Source organism: Aphelocoma coerulescens, chromosome 6, assembly GCF_041296385.1.
Source record: "Aphelocoma coerulescens isolate FSJ_1873_10779 chromosome 6, UR_Acoe_1.0, whole genome shotgun sequence".
Taxonomy (NCBI): Eukaryota; Metazoa; Chordata; class Aves; order Passeriformes; family Corvidae; genus Aphelocoma; species Aphelocoma coerulescens.
The window spans coordinates 25,046,940-25,072,845 of NC_091020.1; the positions used below are offsets into that span (position 1 = coordinate 25,046,940).

The 25,906-nt window shown below is 35.2% G+C and overlaps 1 protein-coding gene across 4 annotated transcripts in view; it reads left to right on the forward strand.

Annotated features, from left to right (window-relative positions):
• The window catches only part of SLK (STE20 like kinase), a 47,478-nt gene that overhangs the window by 3,266 nt on the left and 18,306 nt on the right, over positions 1–25,906 (forward strand). For all 4 annotated transcript variants that reach the window (XM_069019953.1, XM_069019955.1, XM_069019954.1 and 1 more), the window contains exons 2-8: positions 17,168–17,332; positions 19,670–19,718; positions 20,397–20,546; positions 23,054–23,126; positions 23,337–23,531; positions 24,203–24,284; positions 25,267–25,395. In XM_069019953.1, coding sequence (XP_068876054.1) covers positions 17,168–17,332; positions 19,670–19,718; positions 20,397–20,546; positions 23,054–23,126; positions 23,337–23,531; positions 24,203–24,284; positions 25,267–25,395 — 843 coding nt within the window. The remainder of the gene's footprint in view (positions 1–17,167; positions 17,333–19,669; positions 19,719–20,396; positions 20,547–23,053; positions 23,127–23,336; positions 23,532–24,202; positions 24,285–25,266; positions 25,396–25,906) is intronic.

The following is a 25,906-nucleotide window of genomic DNA, read 5'->3' on the forward strand; positions in this document are numbered from 1 at the left end:
AAATTTCTAGAAGAGCTTATTTCCTTTGAAGCTGTTTGTTCCAGCGTTCTAAGGCTTTTTGAGTTCTGACAATTCATACATTTGTATTCACGGACTTCTAAGTAATGTTTAGAAATACTGAGTGTTTCAACTGCTGTTGCAAGTCTCTTGTGATCAGAGGAGATCTGTAATTGCAGATTACTGATGGCAAAGGTTTATGGCCTTGTAGGACTTTTCATTCTGGCCCTTGTCAGCCTCTTCAAAGAGGCCACTTTTAGGCTGTTTTCTTTTTGCTCTTGGCTAATGAATAATGGTGTACTTTTCTGTCCTTTCACAATTTATAGATCCTTGCAGTACTTCAGTGTCAGGTGATGGCCCTTGTAGAGAATTTCGAGTTTCCTGATGGTAAAATTTTTTTCCAGTCTTTTTTATATGCTTTTCATGGACTATTTAGAATAAATGAGTGGACTGCTAGAGTTCTGACAGACACTGGAGACACATAATATTAGTATTGAAGGCTGATTTCAACACTGAAATTTGGCAGTCAGACACAAAAAAACCCTAAAAACAAAAGAGAGGGACAGTTTGAAACTGCTCTTGATTTGATCAGGTTGCTTGCCCTGAAAAAAATATGGGCTCTTATTGTAATTATGATCAGTTTGCTTTAGAAAGTAGTTACATTATTATATCATGTTGCTGTATTGTGTGTTCTAGTACTCTATTGTGTCAAATCTCAGTTCTGTGCACATTGTAAACATAGCTCTAAGGTAAATCAGTGTGTTAATGACTTTCATCAGCTTTAAACTAGTTTCTAAATTCGCAGTAGTAAATGTTCAGATGATGTGAAAACAGACCTTTCAAATGCCTGATGTGATGCTCTTTCTTGCCACAGATAAACATCATTAATGAAATCTGTTTTTTCTTAAGGTTCAGAGAAGAAATTTTGTGCAAGCTGATAACGATAATCATGGTGAACAGCATTACCCAATTGCATTATCTTCTGAAAATTATAGCTACATGAAGTGTTCCTATTTACTTCTATTGGCAGTAGTGGCCAGTACCAGCTCATCCCTGGCTGGTGATAGTGGATTTTTGACAATAGTGTTTCTTCAAGTCAAATAATCCAATGGTGTTGCTTCATTTAAGTTAAGCTTTTGTATCTGTATTTGAAACCATCTTATCTATAATGTACCTATATGACTTACAGGGCAGCTTGGTTTTGCCTTAATGTCTTCTACAACAGGTAGAAGCAAATAGAATTTTTAAGTAGTGATTTAATAAGTCTGGACCAATTATAATTTAATGATTATGTGTTCTTAACTCCTTTTAATGTTAAAATATGAACTGACTGCTGGTAGCTGCTTAGAAGTACTTTTTTGTGTACTGCTAACATCATAACTTATTTTCTAATTCTAGAAAGTGTATTAATTAGTCTGACCTATAAACAAAATAAGGGCAGAGCAAGGACAATTTATACTTTCTAGTTTCTTTCGTCTTACAGCACATTGTTCTAAATTCCTACATTTGGATATTACAACTTGAAGTTATCCAGATGATAATAATGTATCATTCTGCTTCCTAGGGTGGATATCTTTTACATCTGTAACCTAGGACTCACAGGAACAGATTTTGACCAGTTACTTAATATCTAAGCTTGAAACACAGATAGGCTTTGTTTTCTCTACTCTTTATCTTTTTGCTTATGTGGTGTCATTAGTTCCACTAATTCTTTAGAAGAATTTGGTAGAGCTGTTGAAACTTTGCAGACATTCCTACACAAATGATATAGTTCCCTGTGGAAGGATGTTGCTTGAGTTTGTCTGAAGTCCTATATGTTTGGTACTGGCTGGAAGATAAATTCATATTTGAAAGTTTCCAGTCAAACATGGTGTTTCACAAACAAGTTTCATGTGTGACTGCCATGAGCCCAGACCTGGAAATAAATAGCAGGTGAAAATGTCCTAAGTTGAAGTTCAATACAGAAGAATGAATCAGTGGTGCAGAACTCTTGGCAATTTTGATTAAAATTGTTTGCTATACCAAATATGTTTTCTTCTAATTTATTTTCATTCATAATTGACTATATAAGTTGACCTCTCATTAAACTGGAGCAGTAAAATAGTGCAGCTGCCCTCAGGAGATCTGAATTAATAATATTCTCTTAAGTGCTATGTTGCTTTGTTTAGCCATTGAGGCATTAGTAGATAGAGGAGACAGGAGAGTTGATTTACTCTCAAGAGACTAATGTATAAGGTACCAATAGTAAATTTTAAATACTTAGTCTAAGTAAAATGGAGCTAAAACTTTACCTAAAGCTTGCTATGAGCAATAATCTCTAAGAGTAGCCTGGGTATTCTAGGGCTGCTATGAATGATGAGAAGAGATGCATGACAATTCATAGAAGGTTTGGTGACTTGCCCTACAATGTTATCTTTATTTTCACACTGTTGCAGTTTTAGCCTGATTAGAAGGTACCAGATAAGGAAAAGGCAGTATCACTGTTTTAAACTCTGGGAAATCTGTCAAGGGGAAGCTTTACAGAACTCTTTACACCTATTGTCACTCCAGCTAAGTTTTCTGGGGAAATGGTAATGCCAGAAAGTCATCCGCAAATTGTAGATTGAGATAATTTTCTTGACTTGAATGGCTACTTGTTACTTACCTTTCCTTTTTGTCTGTAGCAGAGAAATATTTGAAAGGCACATAGCACATGTGTATCTCACTTTTGGACATATTTGCATCACTTGGCTTAAAATCAGCATCACAATACTTAACTTATGAGTAATATATTGTCTCTCTGTTGCATTTGGAATTAAAACTGCAGGCAGGTTTGTGGAGGATAATTATAGAATGCTTATGTTCAGTCTTTGGTAAGGCAGTCATCTTTTCCAAGGTGTGAGCATAGTTATGTAAACTGTTTAAAATGCTAAGTAAATAATTATTTGATTTTATTCATGTTTATTAAGTTCCCTTTTGGTTTTTTTTTCATGTCAGCTGATCTATCATATTTCTTAGCTAACTGTTTGTGTAACTGTTTGGACTGGTTTCTTTTCTGGAGAGTAAAACTTCAGATTTCAGGCGTAAGCTAAGTGTGACTTCCATGTCAAATAGATTGCAGAATGAAGCTTCTTTAATCTTTTCTAATTGGTGAAATAATTCTTCTATCCTAAGTCACATGCAGTCCATTTAATTAAATAATTCTGGTATGGGTTTTCTGGGGTTTTGTTGGCTTTTTGGGAGGTTGTTAACGGTTTTGTAGACAATATGGTTAAACCTTTAATCATTGGCAGGGTCCTCCAGAACTACAATCCTCCAAGTAGTAAAGGACAATGCGCCAGTGTTGCAGAGCAGTAGTTGAAAAGTTTCTTGTGGTGACCACTCAAATTCCAGTTTTGACCACCCTGTAAACAATATTTTAAAAATAATTTGTTGGATTTGTGTTTGCAATTGCCCCAGTCTCCAGTTTGGGATTGATTTTATTTTGTCTCTGTTTAAATTGAATGCACTTATGAATTCCATGTTTCATGGGCCATGGCCCATGTTTTGAGAATCTCCTAAGATTGTAAACATCATTCTCCTTCAATGACAGTTGTGTCTGTGTTCAAGAGGAGTCTGTAATTAAACTCTCTGATTTGAGATTTTAAATACATTCCTTGAGACCCTGGTGGCTGATGTGTCATATATAAACACTTTTTCAGTCTTTGCTTCTTTGTGCTCCCTCAATAACCTTTAACTATATTCAGATTATACACAGAGTTGACAGATTCATAGTGTCTCACCTCTTTTGCCTATTGTCTTATGTTACAGTAGCTGCCAAATTACTCAAATACAATGCTTGTGCTATCTTTTCTTTTGATACTGTTTGGATTGTTCCAGTTTTCCATGTTTAGTGATGGAAAAGCCATGAGATTTGCAGTTAGAAAACAAAGCAGACCAAATTAATAGCACAGAAAGCAGAATGAATTAATAGCATAGACTAAAGAAAGAGTGATGTTTTATAATTTTTTTTCTCCAAAAACATATAAAATACACCCTCTAATTAATTTTTAATGATTTTATAACATAATTACAGTATGGAATGCTTGAAAGAAATTTAAAGTCTCAGATATATCTCAAATGTGTCATGTGGAAACACAGTTTCTCCACTCACAAATGGGAAGGAAATTTTTTTAGAGAGAAAGAAGACCCAGTATTTGTGGAATATGTTTGAAGGATGTCAGGCAATAAAAATTGTCTAAGTAATATTCAATAAAAGCTAGTAGGCTACCTCAAACCACTTTGTAATGGTATTCATACTTCAAGAAAAAATGAAGGCTTACTGTAAATGTTAATTTTCCACTGGCATTTCAGATTTTCTGTTGAATAAACTCTATATTCATGATACAAACCAACTGAAGTATATGCAGCAGAAGATTTACGTAAAGCAAAAAAAAAAAAAAGGCAATAAAACAGTAATGTAAGATTCTTTTAATATTTAATTCACCTGCTTAAACTACCATATTTGCTTTTAGGAGGATATAGTGTTTCTTGAAGGACTTCTCAATGTATGTAAAAGCAAGTTACAGTATTAAAGTTATAGATTTGTCTTTTTTTTTTTTTTTTTTACTATTTTGGATTAAGACTGGATTTTTCAGTATTTTGTGGGATTTCATGTGTATATATAGAGAGGTTAATGTAAGACAGCTAAGCATGAATGGTGACTTGGAAGCTAAGAGAGAGACACAAAGTATTTCCTCTCTACCTTGCCATATTTATATTTTTTAGCCATTTTCTAATTAGGTAATTACCTGTAGCCTAGAGCAAGAAATTGTTTAAACCTAGACTCATACTTGAATCAAGTTCCACCCAAAATGTAGCTTTAAGAATATTCTGACTACCTGAGGCATGCTATTCTATGATACAATTTTTAAATTTCACTTAATTTTCTGTGGAGAAAAACATGAAGAAGTGAAAAAGTACAATTGTTCTACAATAGTCAAATCAATTTATTGGTTAGTGTTTAAAATTTGCTTTATCTCTCCTTACTGTGGAGGACTGACTGTTACCTTCAAGTGCCCATCTTGAAAATTAGTCTGTTGTTTCAGAAAATTTGAAAACAAAGGATGCCATTGTGAATAAAGAAACTTTATTATTTTCAGGAAGAATTTTTCTGAAGTTGCATTTCTGCAGTTATTAAAAATGGGTGGGTGAACAGAAAGTGAAGTATTTTTGGGGGGAACCATTACCCCAGAACTGAAATTGTGCATAGATGACAATTGGTTTACTTGGTATGGATGCAATGGTGAATCCCCATCCTAAGGCAGAATTGGGTTTTAATCCATCTAACTTAGTAAGGAGCTGGGGGAAGACTGTCCCTTTGCTTCTTCATCTCTCTTTGAATGGCATTTTAGATCTGAGACTTCCTTGTTTAAGGAGGACTTTAAGGAACTGGGTTTTGTCTCTAGAAATGTTTAGTCAGGGCTATGATTCAGAAAGTATTCTTAGGAAAGTTACTGTAACTTTGTTAATGATACTGTAATAACTTGGCAACACTTTTTGCACAGGATTTTATTCTTTCTTTATCTTGTAGGTAATGGTTCTCTTGAAACAGATTTATGCTGTAAAAAACAAAGCTTTTCTCTAACATATCTAGATTTTGCATTATAGAAGAAAACTTTTCACTGTATTTCTAAATAGTGAAAAGGAAAAGAATTAATACTTTTGTAATCAAAAGGCAGCAAAACCTTAATGGAGAAATGTTAATTGAGTGCTTCAGCAAAAATTAGAATGTTGCAGTAAACCCTCATCTCCTTCACAGCCATTGTCTCAATTTATTCAATTCATATGCTGCCTTCTTTATTTTGTAAAGTTCAGTCTTGTTCCTGCCCCACCTTCAACTTTTCCTGTTTGAATTGAAGAGGTCCAAGCTTTTTAGTCTGCTTTTTATAAGACAACTGCTTGACCCTTTAATAATTTTGATTTTCCTTCTCATTCTCTTGCTTGCTTAACTTCTGTGGATGTCACAAGTCTTTCAGTTCACCGTCCAGGCAAACAGTCCTGGTTTTTATTGCTGGATAGTCAAGGGTCAGAGGCACAGGTCTGTGCAGCTACAGCACACCATAAGCTGTGATCATCGTGGGAAAATGTGGTCAGAAGAGTTTGAACAGGAATTATCCCCAAAACAAACTCAAACCATCCCAGTAATGTGGAGAAATAGATACTCTCAGAGTTAAGCCAAGCTTTTTTACTCTTTCACCCTTTCCAACTAGTTTTTGCTATTAATGGAGATGTACTAACCAAGTTTATAGGTAACCTGTCTGCTATTTTTCATCTCTGGGCTGGGAAGTGTGAAAGCTTAAAAATCACCACTTAAACAATACTGTCAAGTGTTTCCTATTAACAGGGATAGCTGGGGTACCTGAAAATGTATCCTTTGCTCTTGGCTGCAGCAAGAATTCCAAACTGTCTCTTGGTAGCAAACATAGGTGTTCTGGCCAGCTTAGGAACCCAGTAATTTGGTTATTAATTTTGCACGTTACATTTGAATAAAAACAAACAAAAACCCCACATACTGCCCTTAGCACTTAGAAGTGAAATATAAAAGTGAGCTCGTGTACAGATTTGTTTCCTCTACTATTTGTGGTGCCTTTTTTAGTGTTTATTGGTGCTGTTGTAAATTTGTGGCTTTTAGTGGCTCGACATAGGACCTCACTTTTAAGCCAGTGCAATATAAAGCAGATTCTTTTGAATCCCTGAAAAGCAGTAAAACTGTGTGGATCTGTGATATTTACTAAGTGAAACAGTTAACAACACACTGCTGTCCAAAGTTGTGCATTTTAGTAAGTACAGAAGTGACATTCAAATGATGAGTGTCAGGGTCTTACCTACTGTTTTCCACAACAGTTTCCGATGATGCAGGTCAATGCAGGCAGGGTTCTGACAGTGTATTCACCTTCCCACATCTTCCTTGTGACAGGCCTGGTGCTTGCCAGCCCCACGTTGATCTGGTTCAAGGAACTAAGCCACACAAAAGCTGATTGCCCATGTAATCTTCTTGGCTGCCCAGACCAGCTCACGAGAGGGCCAGACAAGTGACACTGCTAATGTAAGGGAAAATAGCCAGGACAGCATCAGCATTGGCTTCAATAGCCATAAAAGAGTGGCATAGCAATATTCTGAAGTTGTTACAGTGTGTCAGATGAATGCTTTTTTGTCAGGACAAAAGAAAAAACAGACTTGCTCCTGTTGTAGGAACCATTTGCTGTTAGCAACTACTAATAAAAAGGTACTTGTGGTAAATGCTGTTGGTGTTTTTATCAGCCAGTGGTTCTGTCCCTTAGCACCACTGATATCCATGCTAGGTGAATTTTGTTATGTAGGCATATCTTTAACTGCAAATTAACTATAAGCCTATGATCCCAGTTTTAGTTCAGGTGGTGATTCTCTTTTCTACTTTAGGTATGCTCAATAATTGCTAGAAAAGATTGAAAGTTTTATAATACTTCTTATTTGGCCCTAAATCTACCTTGTATGAGGAAAGTACAAAAACTGAATTGGAGTGAGTAGAGTGTTTTGAAGCAAGAAGTGGCTTTGATAATTTTCCAAAAGGAATGGAATTCTTCATTCCCTCTCTCTGTACAAATACACAACAAAAGATAGTCCTCTGCTTCAAAAAGCTTTCATCCTAATAATAAATTAAAAAAATAAACATGAGAGAGAGGGAGAAGGAGAATAAAGAGATGAAGTAGTTTTCCCTCAACAGATTTCCTCCTAAGAGCCGTGCAACGTCACATCCTGGGGACATGGCTGAAATAAAGCTTCTACAACTCCATTAAAAGTAACATTGCCACCCTGTTGGGAGGCAGGAACAGTGCTTCCTCCTGAACATCTTGTGTGTCTAACTGCTTAGTGTTACCATGACTCTCAAGAGTTCTGTCAGAGGAATAACAATGTTCCAATGTTACATGAAAACCTTGTATTGATAAAAGTTTGTTAGTTGCAAGTGTCTGAGTAAAGCACTTGGTTTTCTTTTGTGTATTTTTTGCATTGACCTTTGCAAAGAAATTTTGCAAGGAAATTTGAGCTTTGAAGAATTTTGTCTTTATTTATTTATCTGGATTTTTAAAAAAAATAATTTTTTCAAGTAATGCAATTATTCCCATGGCTGTTTGTGTTTATCAGTAGCATTCTAGGTAAATTCTGAACAAATTACACTAATCAGTAAAATGTCAAACAGCAAGTGCATAGAACATGAGAATTTGAAAAATATCATCAGCAGCATGCTTCTAAATTAAAATTCCCTTTGAAATCTGCTGTTAAGTAATAGGATTTGCATTCATATAGTTTCTCAGAGTAGTCAGTTTTCATAATTGGTTAGTTGTTTAAATTCAACAATTAAAAAAACACCAACAAACCGAACAGTTAATCTGAAAGGCAGCATCAGAAGCAGCATATTCCACTACTGTGCTGAATATGAATGAAGTTCATTTACAGAACCCAGGATGCTATTTTTGTGGTACTTGAATAGCCAGGTGTCAAGGAATACCAAATGTTTATTGAGATGGCTCTTTCTCATCTCTTGAGATCTCATTTTTGCAGCACAAAGGTAGCTAGCTCATCTAAACTGTGTGAGGCATCTTTTGAAATTTCATTTTGTGCTTGTGAGGTGCTGTGTAACTTTAGGGTCAGGATTAACAACAAAAGAGAAACTACTTGCAAGTCATAGGCTGTACCAGCATTAAATAGCATATACCAGCAGAGGGAATTTTATAATTAATAAAGTTTATCTTGGTAGGACTGACTTGAAAATAACTTGTTTATGTTGCAGAGCACTGAATGACACCAGCTTAACTCTGTTGATTTTTTTGTTGTTGTTGCTGTCTTTGCAGTTGGTTTCTGTTAGATTGCCTTAGAGATGTGTATGTAAGGCACCAATGACTCCCCTCTAGAATTCTAAGATTTTTTTTAAAAAAAATATATCAATACCATAAATAGAATATGAATTAGTTTCTGTAACAATTTTACTTAAAAGTGAGGGATGATGATGTACAGCTTTTTTAGTTAAAACTTTCTAAATCTACTCTACTTCTTGCTTTTACTCCTTCAGAAATAGAGGAAGTTTCATTTTAACAGACTAGAGTATGCATGAAGCAACAGAATATATGCTTTGATAGTTTTGCAAGAGCTGTTGCCAGTTTCAGTGTGGTATTGATGTAGTCTCATTTCCTTTCCCTCTGCTACAACTGTATCTCTTTATAAAACACTGAGTCTTAAACTGCATATATGGTTTATATTTTTACCTTAAAATATATGACGTATACTGCATTTGTTGTTTATTTTAGGAGGACAAAGAATGAAAAGGGGTGATGACACTTCATCTCTTAATTTTAATCTTTCCCCTCTGGCTATTTAGCTGTGCTTATTGGGAGATTTGAATATGGCTCACATTTCAGTATCAAATTATACAGAACCTTTTCTCAAATTGCCCATATATTTGAGCTAGTAAGATGTTTACACTTTAAATGATAGTTAAGTTACATCTGTTACAGGCCATCATCTTCTGCAATAAATATATAAAATAAATTGTCTTGGTGCAGGTCTTTTAATGCCTTCCTTCTACTATATGAAATGTAGAGTTTTTAATAATATTCTTTACTTTTTGGACAGCAATTTTTTTTAACTTAATGACTATGCCACATTGCATTTCTATGGTTATGTAGTTTCCCTAGTAACATGTCAGAAGGCCTTTGTTGAAGGGCTCTTAAAAAGTCCAAAGAAATTGTCATTTTTCCTTCTTTATTATTTTGTTGACTTGTTCATACACAGTTAGGAAGGACAGAATTTTCCATGCTCAAGTCAGATGCACTGCTTTTTTTCTTGTTTTGTTATACTGAATGGCTGTGCTGGGTCAGCAAACAGCTGTAGCCATCTTGCATCTGATCTGGCTGAAAAGCTCTGGGCAAAGCAGATCTCAGTTTTGTTTTGTAACTTAACTCCGAGGAGCTGTGGGTTGACCAAGCCACTCTATTTAAAAAAAAAAAAAGAAAGAAAAAGAACAAAGGAGTGTACTAGACTGGTAATCATACATCTGTGGATGTACACTACTCTGCAAAGTGCGAGTAAACAAAATGACTTTGTGCTACATGAAGCCAAAAGACTCGGTGATGTCTCTGTCTGCAGGAGGCTCCAGAGTGAGCTTTAACAACTCCAAATGTCTCCCTGGGAAAGGGGGTTAGCAGGAGTAATGCTGGCTCTGAGCTCCAGTGAACTAAAGCTTGTTACAGATGTTAAATGATTAGAAGCAAGATTCTAACAGAATCCTCAGGTGAAGGAATCGGAGGTTTCTTAAATCCTATGTTCAGACAAATCATAAAATTATGAAAAGCAAATCATAAAATTCTCCACCTGTCAGTGGGATAATTTTCTGACAAAACAACAGTCTGTTCACAGCATCAACTCTGACTTGTTGTTTAGCTGTTCACTAGAAGTAAGACAAAGTTAGTAATTATGGTTTGATTAAAAATTATTTATTGATAACATTGTTTCTTGGAAGCATCCTTAATTAGGTTATTTGGAATAAAGGTGTGTTTATTACTAGAATAGACTGATTTTTAAGCTGTAGTCACTAAAATAAATTAGTAAGCATTAAACTTTTTTTTTTTTCCTAATAGCACAAAACCAAATAAATAATTGCAGGATGTTTGTAATCCAAGATGAAGATCCACTGTGTTACTGTCTTTCCTGGGAAGTTTTAAATTAGTTTGGAGCTGACATTGTCTGTTGCTGGATAAAACTGAGAACCTCTGCCAGCAACTGTTAGTGTCCTCTGCAGGGGAAAGATACTGGCAAAGCAGCTTAACCCTGCAGGGATAAATCTCAATTTGTCACACCTCCCCCTTCTCAAGTTTAGGAGTTGATTGTAATGCAGTATTGTGTGTTTTAATGCTGCTTTAGCAAGTAGGTTGTACAGTTATTATAACTGAATTTAGGGGGAAAATACCACTCCTTTGCACTTAAACCTCTGACACCACCTAATGCTTTAGTTGCAAACGTTTTCCCAATATCATCAGCTGGTTTTCCCTGTTGCTTTTATGGAAGCCATCATGCAGCAAGAGAAGGGAAAATAAGATGTGTTATTATAGAACAGCATAGCTGTTTTCTTCTTGCCAGTATTTAGCAATTTTTTTCTTATTTTTCATCCTGTGTTTTAAATGTATTTGCTTAAATAAGAATTATGCTGAAATCTGAGATCCTCTTCTCTGTTAAGTTTACTCTAAAGAATTGTTTCAGTTATTTTGCACATACTTGCCAGTTCAGCCCATGTACTTTTCAAAGATGAATATAAGTATTGTAATTTCAGTGGCACAAAGCATGTGCAATCAGGATGGGAATTGTGCTTAGCTAGTACACAAAGTAACACAGAATTAATGAGAATACTTAGCAGGAAACATCAGGTTAAACATGAAAATTATATTTCATACCACTCCCAAAAATAACTTGTGGAATCCTCAGAAACCAACTGTGGAGGAAGCAAAGAACCACAGTAAGTACGAAGTACAAGGATAATGTTAAAAGAGTGAAGTTGTCATGGAAACAGCTCCCAAACGAGCATAGCCACAAAGGCAGCACCAGACCACAGGATCATAAAGATGCTTCAGCAGTTGGGGTTGAACCCTGGCCTCCACTTTCCTAGGAATAGCATTTGCTTGTAGGAAATAGAGGCACTTTTATCTGTATTTCTATTTCAGTGTTGTTTTTTTTTTTTTTCCCGGCATTAAACAGGGAAACTGAATTTAATTAACTTCTTTTTAAGTAGAAAAAACTGCATAGTAGGGTAGCTGTGATACTTGGTGCATGCTGGGAAAATGTTTGGCTGATCAGCTGTAGTTCAAGGGTGTATCATCTTCTTTGGGAGATACTGTCCTTTCATTATCTTTTGAATAGATCTTCTGTAACAGTAATTTCAACAAGTTTCAGCAGGTATAACTGAAATTAGCTGTTTTTTAATTCCTTGGGTCAACCATATCTATAATTAAATGAAATCATCTCCTTTAAAAAAAAATTATTACTATGACTATTTCAAACATTGTGCAGTGAAGACTGTTACAAAATAACAACTTCTTTGAAATGAGTGGCTCATTTTAATTTCCAGAAATCTGTGGAGGTTGCTGTCTTCATTGGCTGAACTTGTGATTTCTTGTTAAAATTGTGGTTTAATATTGCAAGAGTAGCTATTTGCTCTTGAATTCAAACTGATATTCTTAATTACATTTTTTAACATTTAGTGTTAGAATTAATGCTTCCTTTTATCTGACTACAGTAGACTTCTTTTCTAAAATTTGCTAATAAAAAACATCTTTCCATGTTTTTGAAAATAAATTTGAACGCTTGATACTGGTCAATCACACAGGATTTTTTTACTTTCAAAATATCCAGGACAATGTTAAATATACAAAACAAAGTCCACTGTAGCTGTTCCACTAGGCCAGACTACTTTTTATAGTTTTGTTTGATAAAGCTGCTAAAATTTAAAATGAGAGCGATTTTTTTTTTCCTTTATTCATATGTTTTAAGAAAGACTGAAATCTCTGCTTTGCCGTAGCTCAGAGAAACATCTTCTGCCTTTGTGTTGTACAAGGCCAGCTTTTCAGTACTGATTACCCAGGTACCATCAGAAAACTTACATGGAACTAGAGCTGACAATCCCAAGTTTACACAAAACTGGAGCTTTTTATGTGGGAAAAACATCTTTCGCTGAATAGGGATGTGCGTATTTTTCCCCTTTTGACAACTTTGATGATCCATGATTATAATGATACAGTTTTGTTGAGAAGAATGAGTCAGAAAGGAAATGCTTCTTAATTGATTTGTTTTGCTGCCTGCAAAACATGCAGTGGGGTTATGTAACATCTTACAAGAGATCAGGCATCAGGAGGAAAGGTGACGAATTATTTTCTCTCTCATATCTCAGCTTTGTTTGTGGCTGGCTGAACAAGAAGCGAAGGATGTACTTAACTTTTTTCCAGTTGTAAATATTGTTTAATTTTTAAAGCTGCATTGCAGAGGAGATGCACAGTTGGGAAGGAAGCGTTTGCTGGCAATAGGAAACTGAAACAGCTCCTCACAGTCAGGCTGAAACTTCATATTGGTCATCAGAAGATGAAAGGCTATGTGTTATCTCTGAGCTGTAATCCTATTACTCTGGAACGGTGGCTCTGCTCTCCCTGCTGTCCAGGGCTGGGAATATGCAACTTCTTGGCCTAGTGCCCAGATAGTAAACCTGCCTTTTAATATTCTGCTGTCAGTCTCTTCACAAAGCTTCTGCCTCTAGAACTTAACATTTAGTTATACGATACTGTGCAAAAATCCAGCATTGTTAGGGAGGAGTCACTAATTTCACATACTTGCAGGTTTTTTGTGGAATGGTTGCTCTTCTTTCTTGAGATGTTTTCAGATTTGTACAACACTTTTGTGCATTAGATGTACGTTGCCAGTCTTGTGTAAGGGATGTTTCAGACAAATTAATTTTCAAGTTGTAGTTTTTAAGATGATTTATTCTATACAGGCCTGCAATCCATTTTTATTAAAGTACTTCAATTTAGAATTAAGTGTGCTCTTCTGTGTGTTGACAGCTGATGAGACTGTGCCATCCACTGCAAAAACCATGCTGTAAAATACAGCTTGTTATTTCCTTGTGCATTCTCTCTCCTTAAGTTAAAATGTTTGCTGTCGTAACTTTCAATACATAATCCAAATAGGGGTTTTACTGAAAGGATTGCAATATTTGTGTGTTGTTGCATGTAATAGTTAATAATATCCATGTCATCTTGCATTAGTCAGATCTTGACAGAATGAGTTATTCCAATTCGGTTTTCAGCTATTATGTATGTATCTTTTAAAAAGATCAAGTTTTGTTAATGAATCCTTCTACCCCTTTCTTCCTTGTCTCCACATAAACATTGAATATGCCAGTTTGGATTTCTTCGCTTAGGACTGAGGTTTAAGTCACTTAATCATAGAAGCAGAATCAAATGTATTTAAGCAGAGCATTTAGAATAAATTGAATTGGTACTTGAGAGCTAAAATATAGGAAGAAAATGCTGGGCTACAGCTACTCAGAAGTTCTGCCCTTTCAAAATACGTCCTGTAACAGAAATGGCAGGGTGACTTTAAATGTTGGTGTACCCAAATGCAGAATTTCCATGTGCAAATCAAGACTGTGTCTACACAATCATTTTTGCTCTGGCTCTGACCTTTGGAGAACGTTATGTGGAAGAAGAAAGACTTCAGCCAAAGTTTAGAAAAAGCAAACATGCCCACACAAAGTTGCAAGTGCTTTTTGTTCCTCCTAATCCAAAGAGGTTTTTTTTCTCAGTACAGTACAGTGATTCATAAATCTTATGCATTAACAGTAAAATCCTTTCCTACATAGTTCAAAAGAGCACGTTTCTTACAGTAAGTCAAATAGATGGGTATTTTTTATAGCGTGCATTGTGGGGTGGAGATGACTAATGCCTTTGTCAAAAATAACTTTAAAAGATATAATTTTTTTTCAGGTGTAACTTGATGTATACTTAAAATGTTTCATCAGTCCTCAGAAATACCCAGTGGAAATATGCTAATTCTAAATATTTTTTTCTTTTAAGAGCTGGAAAAAAGTCTGGATCTAGACCTACAAAATTTTACTATTTTAAGTCAGAACAAAGGCAAACATTTGTTTTGTTTATAATTGCTAAGATGCTCATAAAGATAATCACACTGTCTCTATAATAATTCATGGTTTGTAACAAGGTGTTTTAATAGAGCTGCCAAAAGGAGAAAATCATAGAAACTTACTCAAAGCAGATTTCTAGTTAACTTCAAGCAAAAGGATCTGGGAAAAAATCAAAATACAAAGTGTTCTATCAGTAGAAAAAGACAATGTGTGCTGTAAATGCAGCAAATTCCCGAGTGTGTAATCATTCACACTAACTTAGCAATGCCTTTCTTGCTCAAAGGTAAAACGGAATCTGAAAGCAGTAACATCTGTTACCTGATGTAGATGGTTTTATTTAAACAAAATATTATTGCCATTATATAGTTTGGAAGCAAATTCGTGTAAAAATTAATTTCAGCTTTATTTTCTTAAGTATCCTTTAGGGTGCAGTGAAGAGTGTGTGGCCATGCATGTTTCAAAAAAGTACATTTACAGTTACAATTTGAGTTCTTTAGAAAGATGCTTTAAAAACTATTTTTTCTGAACATGTAAAGCTACCAAATCTAGTTCTGTTGTGGTCAGACATCTGTTTCACTTTTTGTGATAAATTTACAGTGCAGCTCTAGAATAGGAAGGTTGGTCTTTCATTCTTGCTACAAAGCATGAAACCAAAACAAATGTTGTTTGCGTTACTAAGCAGACCTTTTCCTTTTTATTATTAGAATGTGTGTTGGAAAGCTTCTCAGTAGTTGGTTTTCAAATGATGTTATACAGATTTCTTATCTTTGTTGTTAAACATGGGAGGGCAAATATTGAGGTTGGGAAGATTTGGTTGGTTTTTGTTTTGGAAAGAATATTGAGATAAAAAGAAATGTAATGGAAAACCTTTACCCTCAACATGAGATGAATCAGCTGGGACTATGCTTTAGAAGTGTGGTTTGCTGTTACTGCTGTTTTACTGAATGTTAATATAAATGTTTATCTTTAAATATTTTATTATCTTTTGCCACATTGAGAGAATTATTTATAGCTGGGCAAGTAATAATATTTAGACCTTCAAAATTATTCTTAAGAGTTCTTACTTGCTGTCTGATAGCAGCTTTTGTCTGATACTGGTATGAAGTCATTAGGTGACAAAGCTCAGGTTTTGGGATTTTTGCTGTGTCCTGTCCTTGGATCATCCCAAATAGGTTTGGGGCCATGCACAATCCACATCAGCAGAGAGACAGGATGATCCACCTTGTGATGCTTCACATCAAAAGTTGGAATTGCCCCTGCAGGTTCTTGTCTTTTGCTGCTTTGGAGAGAGCCTCTGTCCCTCCTTGCCATTTATTTCATTTGAATGTCAAAAACTCAGTGGAGTAAATGTAGGACTTCGCTTCATGGTCTTCACATACAATGGTTGAAGTAGACTTCAGTCCTGCACTTCCTTTATTCAGAGGTAGCCACTGGGAATGTCACTACTTGACAAAATAGTGGTTTTATGATGGCTTGAGAGAAATACACCTCCTTGTTTAAAGCTTGCTGCAGCTTGAAATTCAGCATTCCTTCAAACATAACTTACAAGAGAATTATTGGAGAGTGTATATAATTTTTTGTGATTAGGTTTCAGGAGTATTCTGTTAATAAATAGTATTTCCTTGTTTCTGAAATGTTTTGCTGTTTAAATAAGTCACTTGAATTGTCTGTAATTTATGTTTGAAAAAAGCCAAAGAATATTTAAATGCATAGCAGAAATGCCTTTTCTTTTCCTTGGGTACCCCCAGTCTTGTTTTCCCTTTGCTTGTTTTCCTCGTTCTGTATTTGTCCCTATCACTGCAGCAGCACCAGGTCCCCCCTGGTCTGCGGGTGAGAAGTAATAGAGTAGAGGCTGGCAGCATTTCCAGTGCCCCACCTTCCAGGAGTCCCCTCTGTGGGAGTCCTCCCAGGCTGCTGAAGCAAAGGGAGCAAAATGCCCAGACAAACTGATGATGGATGGCTTGGCAGCTCTTCAAGCCGGGAGCTTGCATACAGCCCCTGGCTGGCTGAAGAGGAGCAACCTGCTGGTTCCTGGGGGAGGATCTGGTTCTCTGTGCGGCTTTGGGAACAGCGGTGCTGCCACAACGTGGGGAGAGTCAGAAGGGCAGAAACGGAGGGTAGAGGCTCCTTCGTACTCCTTGCCACGTGTTAATGGATGGTGTTAGAGGAGCAGCACAAAACTTCATCTTAGTAAGGCAGCAATTATCCTGAGCTATTGACTGCATGATAATGGTTTAAAGAATGTGATGAGAATTAAGTATTTTTACATTCTTGTCTTTGTTTCTTGACATTGAGAAAAGTTATTAAACCCTTTTTCTACTAGATTTTATCTTCTCTTTAATATGCAGGTGTTCTCTTTTTGTAGAGGATGAAACTAGAGGCAGGAAAATTGTACAGAAGTGTCTAGAGGGTTGGTTTATTTGTGGGGTTTTTTTTGCCGGTGCCAGTTCTCTGGTGAAGTTCATGTATATGTTTCCTGTGACTTTTCTTTTGCAGGCTCAGAACAAAGAAACAAAAGTTCTGGCTGCTGCAAAGGTGATAGATACTAAATCAGAAGAAGAACTTGAAGATTATATGGTGGAGATTGATATTTTAGCATCCTGTGATCATCCTAATATTGTCAAGCTCCTAGATGCTTTCTACTATGAAAACAATCTGTGGGTAGGTATTTTTCATTTTCTAAATGCTTTTGCTTATTTCAAAAGGTTACTGAAATTACACTTTTTTCTTTATCAAAATATCATTTGTCAGATTTCTTCTGGGTTGTCACTGTTGGGATAACTACTCAGTTTCAAAACTAATTTGTAAATTGTGAGTATGACTTAGGAAATTGTCACTGTAGAATTGTGTTACACTGAGTCATTTGGTCAGGGGTTTGAATCTAAAATGTGGAAATTAGCAGTTCATTTTGGTGTATTGAGAGACTTCTCAGCTGGTGCTTATTTGTAACACCAGGACTCAGATTTTAATTACATTAGCACGATTTAGAGTGAGGTTCAGAACCACACCTGAAAAAATAAATAATATGCTGAAAAGTTCAGCCTGTGAAGTATGTACTTTAGATACCAGTGAGTTTATTGGCACTCCCAGGAAGGACAGTTTACCAGGACTTGAACCATAATTAATTTACTTAAACCCTGGGTATTTGTACCTTGATGTGCAGTGAGCATACGTGGGACTGCACATCCCTGCTGTGCTACATCCTGTGTGTCTGCTTGGATAGCTTTAGCTGTCACAGTACAGTTGGTACTTTTAGGTCATCCAGTGCAATATTTATAGGTGCTTTTGGAATGGTACAAAGAATACATGGTTGGGGTTTTTTTTAAAAGTTTATACTTCAAAAAGATACCTAAAACAAGTAAAAGAAAATTTCCTTGGGAGCCTTACAAATAAACTTTATCCTTTGAGCAAATGGTGGAAGTGTAATACTATGTTTCCTGATGCACATTTATTTTGCTAAGCTCAAAACTTGGTGATCTCAGTGCAGAGTAAAATATTATATAAAACAGTGGAATTCTGAAAAAATTTCTGTGTATGAAGGTCAGCATGAAAGCAAGTATGCATAGAAGCACAATATGAAACTGAGTGGGTAGGCTTCACTGGCAGAATAAAGATAGAAGTAAATACTTTGAAAATAAAATTGTAGCTACATAGTTACAGTGAAATGCAGGGGCTTGAAAGCCACGAGGATTATGATGTGGTAAATAAACAGAATTTCATGGGGGGGAAGAACAGAATGATAGTTGGACATTAAATACAGTTTTGCTTTCCAAGTTTAGAAACATGATTTCTCGAGCAAAGAGACCTCTGTCAGAAACTACAGATTTTAGAGAAATAAATTCTTTATGTACAATTTCCCACATTTAACTATTTGGCACACAGAAGCATGTAAATGGAATAATGTTTATAGGATTTACAAAGAGTTGCATTATATAATACATTTGTTGGTACCATTGTTGTGGGGGGGGATAATAATATTATTGTGCAATAATAATTTGAAGTATATGTGACATAAGTGGTGTATATATAAGTATTGTGGTACAGGGTATACTTTGAGGTCTCCTCTTTTATGGGTAATTATACTCTGATTTTTAAATTACTCTACAGAAAAAAACCAAAAGATACTATTTCCAGGAACATCGACTGTTGAGATTCTGACAAGAAATACTTCTTAGCTGTCAGACGGAAGATTATAATTTAGTGTTTAAAGTGCAAATTAATAAAAAACACATGAGGAAGAGTGGGGTATCAGTTTTGGATGACATTTCCTCTTTCTTGCTCTCCTCATTTCCTTTGCCTCCCCTCTTTCTCCTTTATGTATATTCTTTCTGTCCTTCATATCAGCATAATTTGTGCTCAAAAATAATTGCAATATATTTTTGTTTCAAATGGAAACTCAGAACTGGAGATGGACTTGTTCTAGTGTTATTACATTCTGGGATAAAGGCCTTGATGTATTGTAGGTATGAATGAAAATGCAGGAAAATTAATGTAAACATCTGAATTTTTAGTAATTTTCTGTAGCTTTCAAGTGTGTTTTTCCATGTTTTCATCTCATCTGAAACAATATAGGAGATAGCATCAGCTATTGGAAAATCATTTAGCCCTTGGACTTTTCAGTCAGAGAGATTATAGTATAGAAGTGGAGCTTAATAACCGAGAAATGAGTTTGCAGGCATTATGTAAATCACGTTACAAGGAGTAGATTTAAGCTGACTGTGTCATTATGTTTTATAAGTTTTATTATGCTGTTTTATACTTGGATTAAAACTTTTGTCTGAGGGTCTTGAGGCATTTTTCAAATAATTTGCTCGAGCAGCACAGCCCTACTTCTAGCTGGGTAACAGTACCAATATTTTGAAGGTTAGTGAAATAATTTGTTGAGGCCAAATAGTCTGAAACTCTGATCTCCCAGTAATGCTCCCTTAATCAATGATTCCGTTCAGTGGAACTATTTAATTTCTAATTTGTGTTTTTGTTTTTTTTGTTTATATACAGATCCTGATTGAATTTTGTGCAGGAGGAGCAGTAGATGCAGTGATGTTGGGTAAGTAAGACTTGTTTCATATGTGTATTGTATTGATATGCAAATATTTATGTAATTGGTGTGCTATATGTTTTGAATGTTGGGGTTTTAAAAATTAGTATTTACACCTGTATCTTTCATTTTGAAAGTGTCTATTTACTTTTCCAAGCATATTTTTGTCTTGATTCTTTAAGTGAAAGTGAAGAGTTGTTATCTGCTTATGGAGCTCTCTGCTGTCATAACATAATCTGTATGAGCCCTTTTCAGGATCTCATTCTTCTCCTTCCACTGCCACCTTCCAAATTACATTGTGATAATTCTTTATACTGCATCTACATTAAAGTTAGGGATTTTTCTCTGCTTATTCCTCAAATTAGGTGAATGCTAATACCAGTAAGTAAAAGACCTGGTCTTTAGCATCTCTATGTACTGCACAGAAGAACCAGTCTCTAAACTATGTAGCTTTTTCACAGTTCTGATATGTAGGTATACATAATTCATAATGAGAAGGGGGTTGGGTTCAAGGAATGAGATCTTTATTGGAAGGAGGAAATATTCTAAGAGAGAATTTTCTTCTGACATGTGATGCTTAGAATCTGTCAGATTAATTAGTTTTCCCATACATTACTATAGCATTTGCTATGAACACATAACGTAAAATGCAAAAATGTTGTGAGTATTTCTGTCTCTCTCTTGTAGAGCTTGAAAGACCATTAACAGAGCCACAGATCAAAGTGGTGTGCAGGCAGACACTGGAAGCACTGAACTACTTGCATGAGAATAAGATCATCCACAGAGATCTAAAAGCTGGCAATATTCTTTTCACATTAGATGGAGACATTAAACTAGGTAAGCACGTTGCAAATAAAACTCTGTCCTGGAACTTGGTATGGTGCTTTAATAGTATTTTCCTTAGGCTGTAGTTTGTCAGAGTTCAATATTTACCTACTGAAATACCAATCTAACAATGAGAGGTTTTTCAGAAGCAAATGGTTTGATACTATCAAGGAAAAAAAAAAAGCTTGAGCAAATATCCTGACCATACTTGTCACATCTTCCATACTTCAAAATCAGCACAGGAAATCATCATAGGTCTTACTGTTTCTTAGTATAAAGTTCCTGATTTTACTTACCTTTACTGTGATAACATCAGAACTTGCCTTTGAAGTTGTTTGTTTGGAAAAGGAACATTGTTCATGATCACCAAAAAGCAGTACCTTGTACTATTGTCTCTTCCTTTATTGAGAGAAAAGTAATAATCTTAATTAGCCATCTTAGTTTTCCCATGCCTTTTTCAATTGTTGCACTGAAATTAAGACAGAACAGTCTGGAACAAAATTAATACAAGCTTACTATTATTGATTTCTGATTTTTTTTTTATCTCAATTTAAGCAATCATCCACATGTTTACTCTGCTGAGCATTCCTCCATGCAGAACTGACAAAGGGCTGATGGTGGTGAATAGCATCCCTTCATTCAGCCAGGAAAGGGCAGGAATTATCTGGATCCGCTTTGTTTTAGGGGAAAATGTGTATAAGCTGTCAGCCTTTACAGTGGCTCTACCCATGGCATACTTCCATGACATCCCCTCCTGTGCTCTCAAAGCCTTCCCTCTGAGTGGTATGTGATCAATTGTATTTCTTTGGATGCACAGAGGGCAAAGGTAAGGAGAATCAGAATATTGCCACAGGGAACTGGGGCTCTAAATTTGCAGCCTTGATACAGACATTCCTTTTAAATGGAAGCAAGAATGTCAAAATTCAGAAATACATCTCCTGCCTAACTCGAATCGATCACAGTCTCAGCAGGGTACAGTGCACCTTCTCTATTAAGAAACTGAGAATATTTAGGAATCTGCTTTGCTCTATTGATCAGTTCAGTGTGTTTGTGCTTTTCCCTGGATCCCTTCATACAAGATTATTGCTTGTACACACAATCCTTGCATCTGTCTCTCTTTTAGTCTGCAGAGTACATGTAACTTTACTGGTGTAGCTTTTCTTTGAAGCCTGAGCATTTAGTGATGCACTCGGGGTCGCAGCCTGATTTTTAAATGTAATAGAACCACTGTCTTAGTTTCCTGGCACTGCTGTCAAAGAAAACTCAGATGATAGCAGGAGTCTCATGGTCAGAGTGAGTAATTTGTTTCAGTTCATTTCCTCACATGACCTCGCTTCTCCTCATACAGACTTGGAACTATTTTAAGGTTTTGTCAAGCTTAACTGGTACACAGCACCTTGCAGGCTGTCAAGATACTACTTAACAGTTCAGACCACAGAGAGATTTCTTCCACACGTGCATTTGGTGATGCATTCAGGTTTGCTAATTAAGATTTCTAAAAAAAGACTTGATTTAGTTTTGAAAAATGTACAGCATCCTTTGAAGGAGCATTTTACTCCTTTTAAACTACTTGTATTTGGATTCTGTTATACAAAGAAATGGGTAATTCCTTGTTTTACAGATATGTGAATGGCAGGTAAATTTCTTTCATTGCATTTTATTTTTATATGGATATGAGTTTTATTATTTAAATACCTGTAATCCCTCAAAATTTCAGAGTTTTTGCATTTGAACCAATAGATTTTAGTCCTGATTTTTTTTTTCACAGAGCAAAATTAGACTTCTCAAGTATTGAGCTCATCAAGTAATTTTGTACAGATTAAAGATGGCAACATATGGGTATTTGTCCCTTTGCTCTAATCTCTAGATCTTCATTAAGAAAATTGTCTGTTATAAGCATATAACACTTACTTGAATGTCATCATTTTTTTAAGTGAGAGATGTAATGCTTTATAGACAAGTAATTGCAAAGAGATGAAGTTGTATTTTGGGTAGATATTACATGAAACGTGCATATGCAAGCTTTCAGATATTTATTATAAAGTGAAAAATCATGTGGAAAGAAACCTGTAAGATAAAGGAAAGGTGTAACTTCATGAAAATCTGAGTCCTGAAATTAAAAATTGAATGAGTTTTTGAATTAATCAGATAGTTGATGTCATCTTTGATGAATACAGACTTCATCGCCTAAAGAAATTTTAATTAAAATAATTTAATGCACTTTTTCCTACAGTAAATACATATTTTGCTTTTGTCCCACCCAGCCCAACAGTAGCATTTTAGTTTGGGGTTTTTTTAGAAATGTAGAATAAGTTTTATTCAAGATCTTTTATTATAAATGCTATAAAACCTTGGCACTTGGCTATCAGAACACAAATGTTATCTCACTTTGAAGTTTTAATACTGCAGAATGTTTGCTCTGGAACATACACCATTTAAAAAGACAACTGTAAAGTAAAAAAAATAATATAGTATGTTTACCACCACCCTGTTAATAGTATTTTACTTTTTGCTTTAAGCGGATTTTGGAGTATCAGCTAAAAACACCAGAACAATACAAAGAAGAGACTCTTTTATTGGTACACCATATTGGTAAGTGCACTCTTTTGCTGACTTTTGAGTATGAACTAGTATCTTAATGTTACTTTTAATTTGATATTACAAGCTTGAAAATACTGTGTAAATATAGTGATGGTAGAATGAGCTTCTGGAAATGCTTCAGTGATTGTCTGTGTTTAGACCTGTTCTCAGAACAGATCAAAAAGCATTTTCTAATCTGGAACTTTGTTGCTCTCTTTGCAGGATGGCTCCAGAAGTAGTAATGTGTGAGACCTCTAAAGACAGACCTTACGATTACAAGGCTGATATCTGGTCTCTTGGCATTACTTTAATAGAAATGGCTCAAATAGAGCCCCCTCATCATGAATTAAATCCCATGCGAGTGCTGCTGAAAATCGCAAAATCTGATCCTCCGACATTGGCACAGCCTTCAAAATGGTTTGTGTTTTATTGACAGCTTTCCCACCCCAATTTGAGTACAAGGCGTGCAAAGTTGTGTGTTTGCTAAACTGATGAGCAGAGCCCTGTTGACCTTTGTGGTGTAGCTTTATGCATTAAGGCAGGTACATACATACCCTATATATGTTGTACATGTGTGTATCCATACGTATGTATTCTCACACAATTGGAACTCTGTTTTTTTTGTCACAGTTTTGTGTAGAAGCTTTTATACAGAAGTATTTTACAGGTTTTGCCTTAAAATGTGTGTGGAATAGCTTTTTTACAAATGTAGTAACAGCCTTGAAGGCCATCTAAAAACGATGGCTGAAAAGAAACTAAAGCATTTTTATACCAAGAAAATATTTTTAAAAGCCATTATCTATTTGGTCAATTTAATATCTTCACATCATTCAGTTAGTGATGTAGCAGATGAGATGTATTAATAGTCCAGAGCAAAAAGTAAATTCTTCTGTTAATGGACAAACCTTTTAAAGATTGTGCTGTATTGGTCTTGGTGTTCCTGTACTCTCTTTGTGTTTTCCTGAATCAGTAGCAGGACTTGGAGTTGTAGTGTAGGTTCATATGAAGTTAAAGAATATTTCAGTTTATATGCTACTCTGATGTTAAAACAGAAGAACAACCTCTGCCTGTTTGCTTGTTGTGTGTAGGTCATCAGATTTTAAAGATTTTCTGAAGAAATGTTTGGAAAAGAATGTAGATGCAAGGTGGAGTGCAACTCAACTTCTACAGGTAGGAAGAGTTAATTGTTCAGAACTGTTGTTTAAAGGCAAGTGTATTTTGTATTTTTTAAAAGCAGAGTGGTATTATAGTAATTACTTAAATATTTTCAAATTAGGTGTTTGCACACAATCTGTTTTTAAAATTGATCCTTAATTGGTAAAATTTGATTAAATGATACCAAATGTAGATCAGGTTATTAGTTTAACATATTTTGCTGTAATATAACTAATTACTTTGCATAAGTAATTATACTTTGATACTTACAAGGGATGAAGGAGTTGTTTACGTCTGTAGCCAGTTGCTGACAGGTGTTTTAAAAGCTTTAGTGCTCAGCCCTCCTCTGTAATGCTGTCACTGCAGAACAGCTGAACAGGAATAGATGTGACCAGGTACATTTGATTGTGTTTAACGTCAGCAACCATTTGCTTTATCCACAATCTGTCTGGCACATGCTGAATACATTTAAGCACTAGGGCCAAGCAGAGAAAGAAGATTCAGGCAATAGGAGAGGAACAGGTACCTGTTTGCTCTTAAAGAAAAAGATAGAATTCTAGTTTGTGTTAGGAAAAGTTGTAAAGACAAAGCTCATTTTTTCCTAGAAAGAATATTTTCTAGATAAAGCTTGTCAAGAAGTAATTTAACTGTGGAACTAAAATGAAACTTAATTCCAGGAAAAATAACCTTTTTAAAAATCTTTCTACTTCTGTTCTTTGGATTGTAAAAAAGGTCAGTATAAATGAATCATTTGTATTTTTAGCAAGTTTGTTAGACTACTTATAATGTATATTTGAATACAAATGTTTTGATTTTAAGACTTATGTAGAAAAAACCACATTAGGACAGTTATGATTAATATTAATTGTGGATCTTCAAATGTGAGAGAACCAAAGTAACACTTCTCTGAAGTTGTATTTCTTTCAAGTTATGATTTTCCACTGTGTACTATGAAGTCATCGCTTAATATTGTGCTGATTTTTTTTGTTTTCACAAGCATCCATTTGTTACTGTTACTTCAAATAAACCAATAAGAGAGTTGATTGCAGAAGCTAAGGCTGAAGTTACAGAAGAAGTTGAAGATGGCAAAGATGAGGATGAAGAAGAAGAAACAGAAAATTCTCTGGTCAGTTTAAAATTTACTTTTTTAAATATGTGGTTGCCAATTTCCCACCAAGAATTCTGTTTCAGTTGTATTAGCCCAACTTTGGCATCAAGTCTTCTAGGAATAATATCATAAACATACTCTAACCTTATTACAAAACAGGTAGTCAGCAATTTCAAAATTAGCATGTTTGAACTCCTTAAAAACTACTAATAAACAATAGCTAATAAAGACTAACATCTTCATTTTTTACACGCATATGTGATATTTTTAAAACTGCATACTGATTTTTATATAAATGGTTTTAAGTCATAATGACTGGGTGAATAGTAAACATGTGTTTGGATTCCATAGAGTGTTTAAAAGATTAAGAAAGGTATTTGACTATTATGCTGCAAACTAAGTTTGTGATTTTTACAGCATGGCTATCAAAGAAAAGGAAGAAGCCACATATTTTCTAATGAATGTAGTTCTAAAGATGCTTTAAGAATCTTACAGCGCGAGTGTGGTTGCTCAGAGGGAAAGCTGGGAT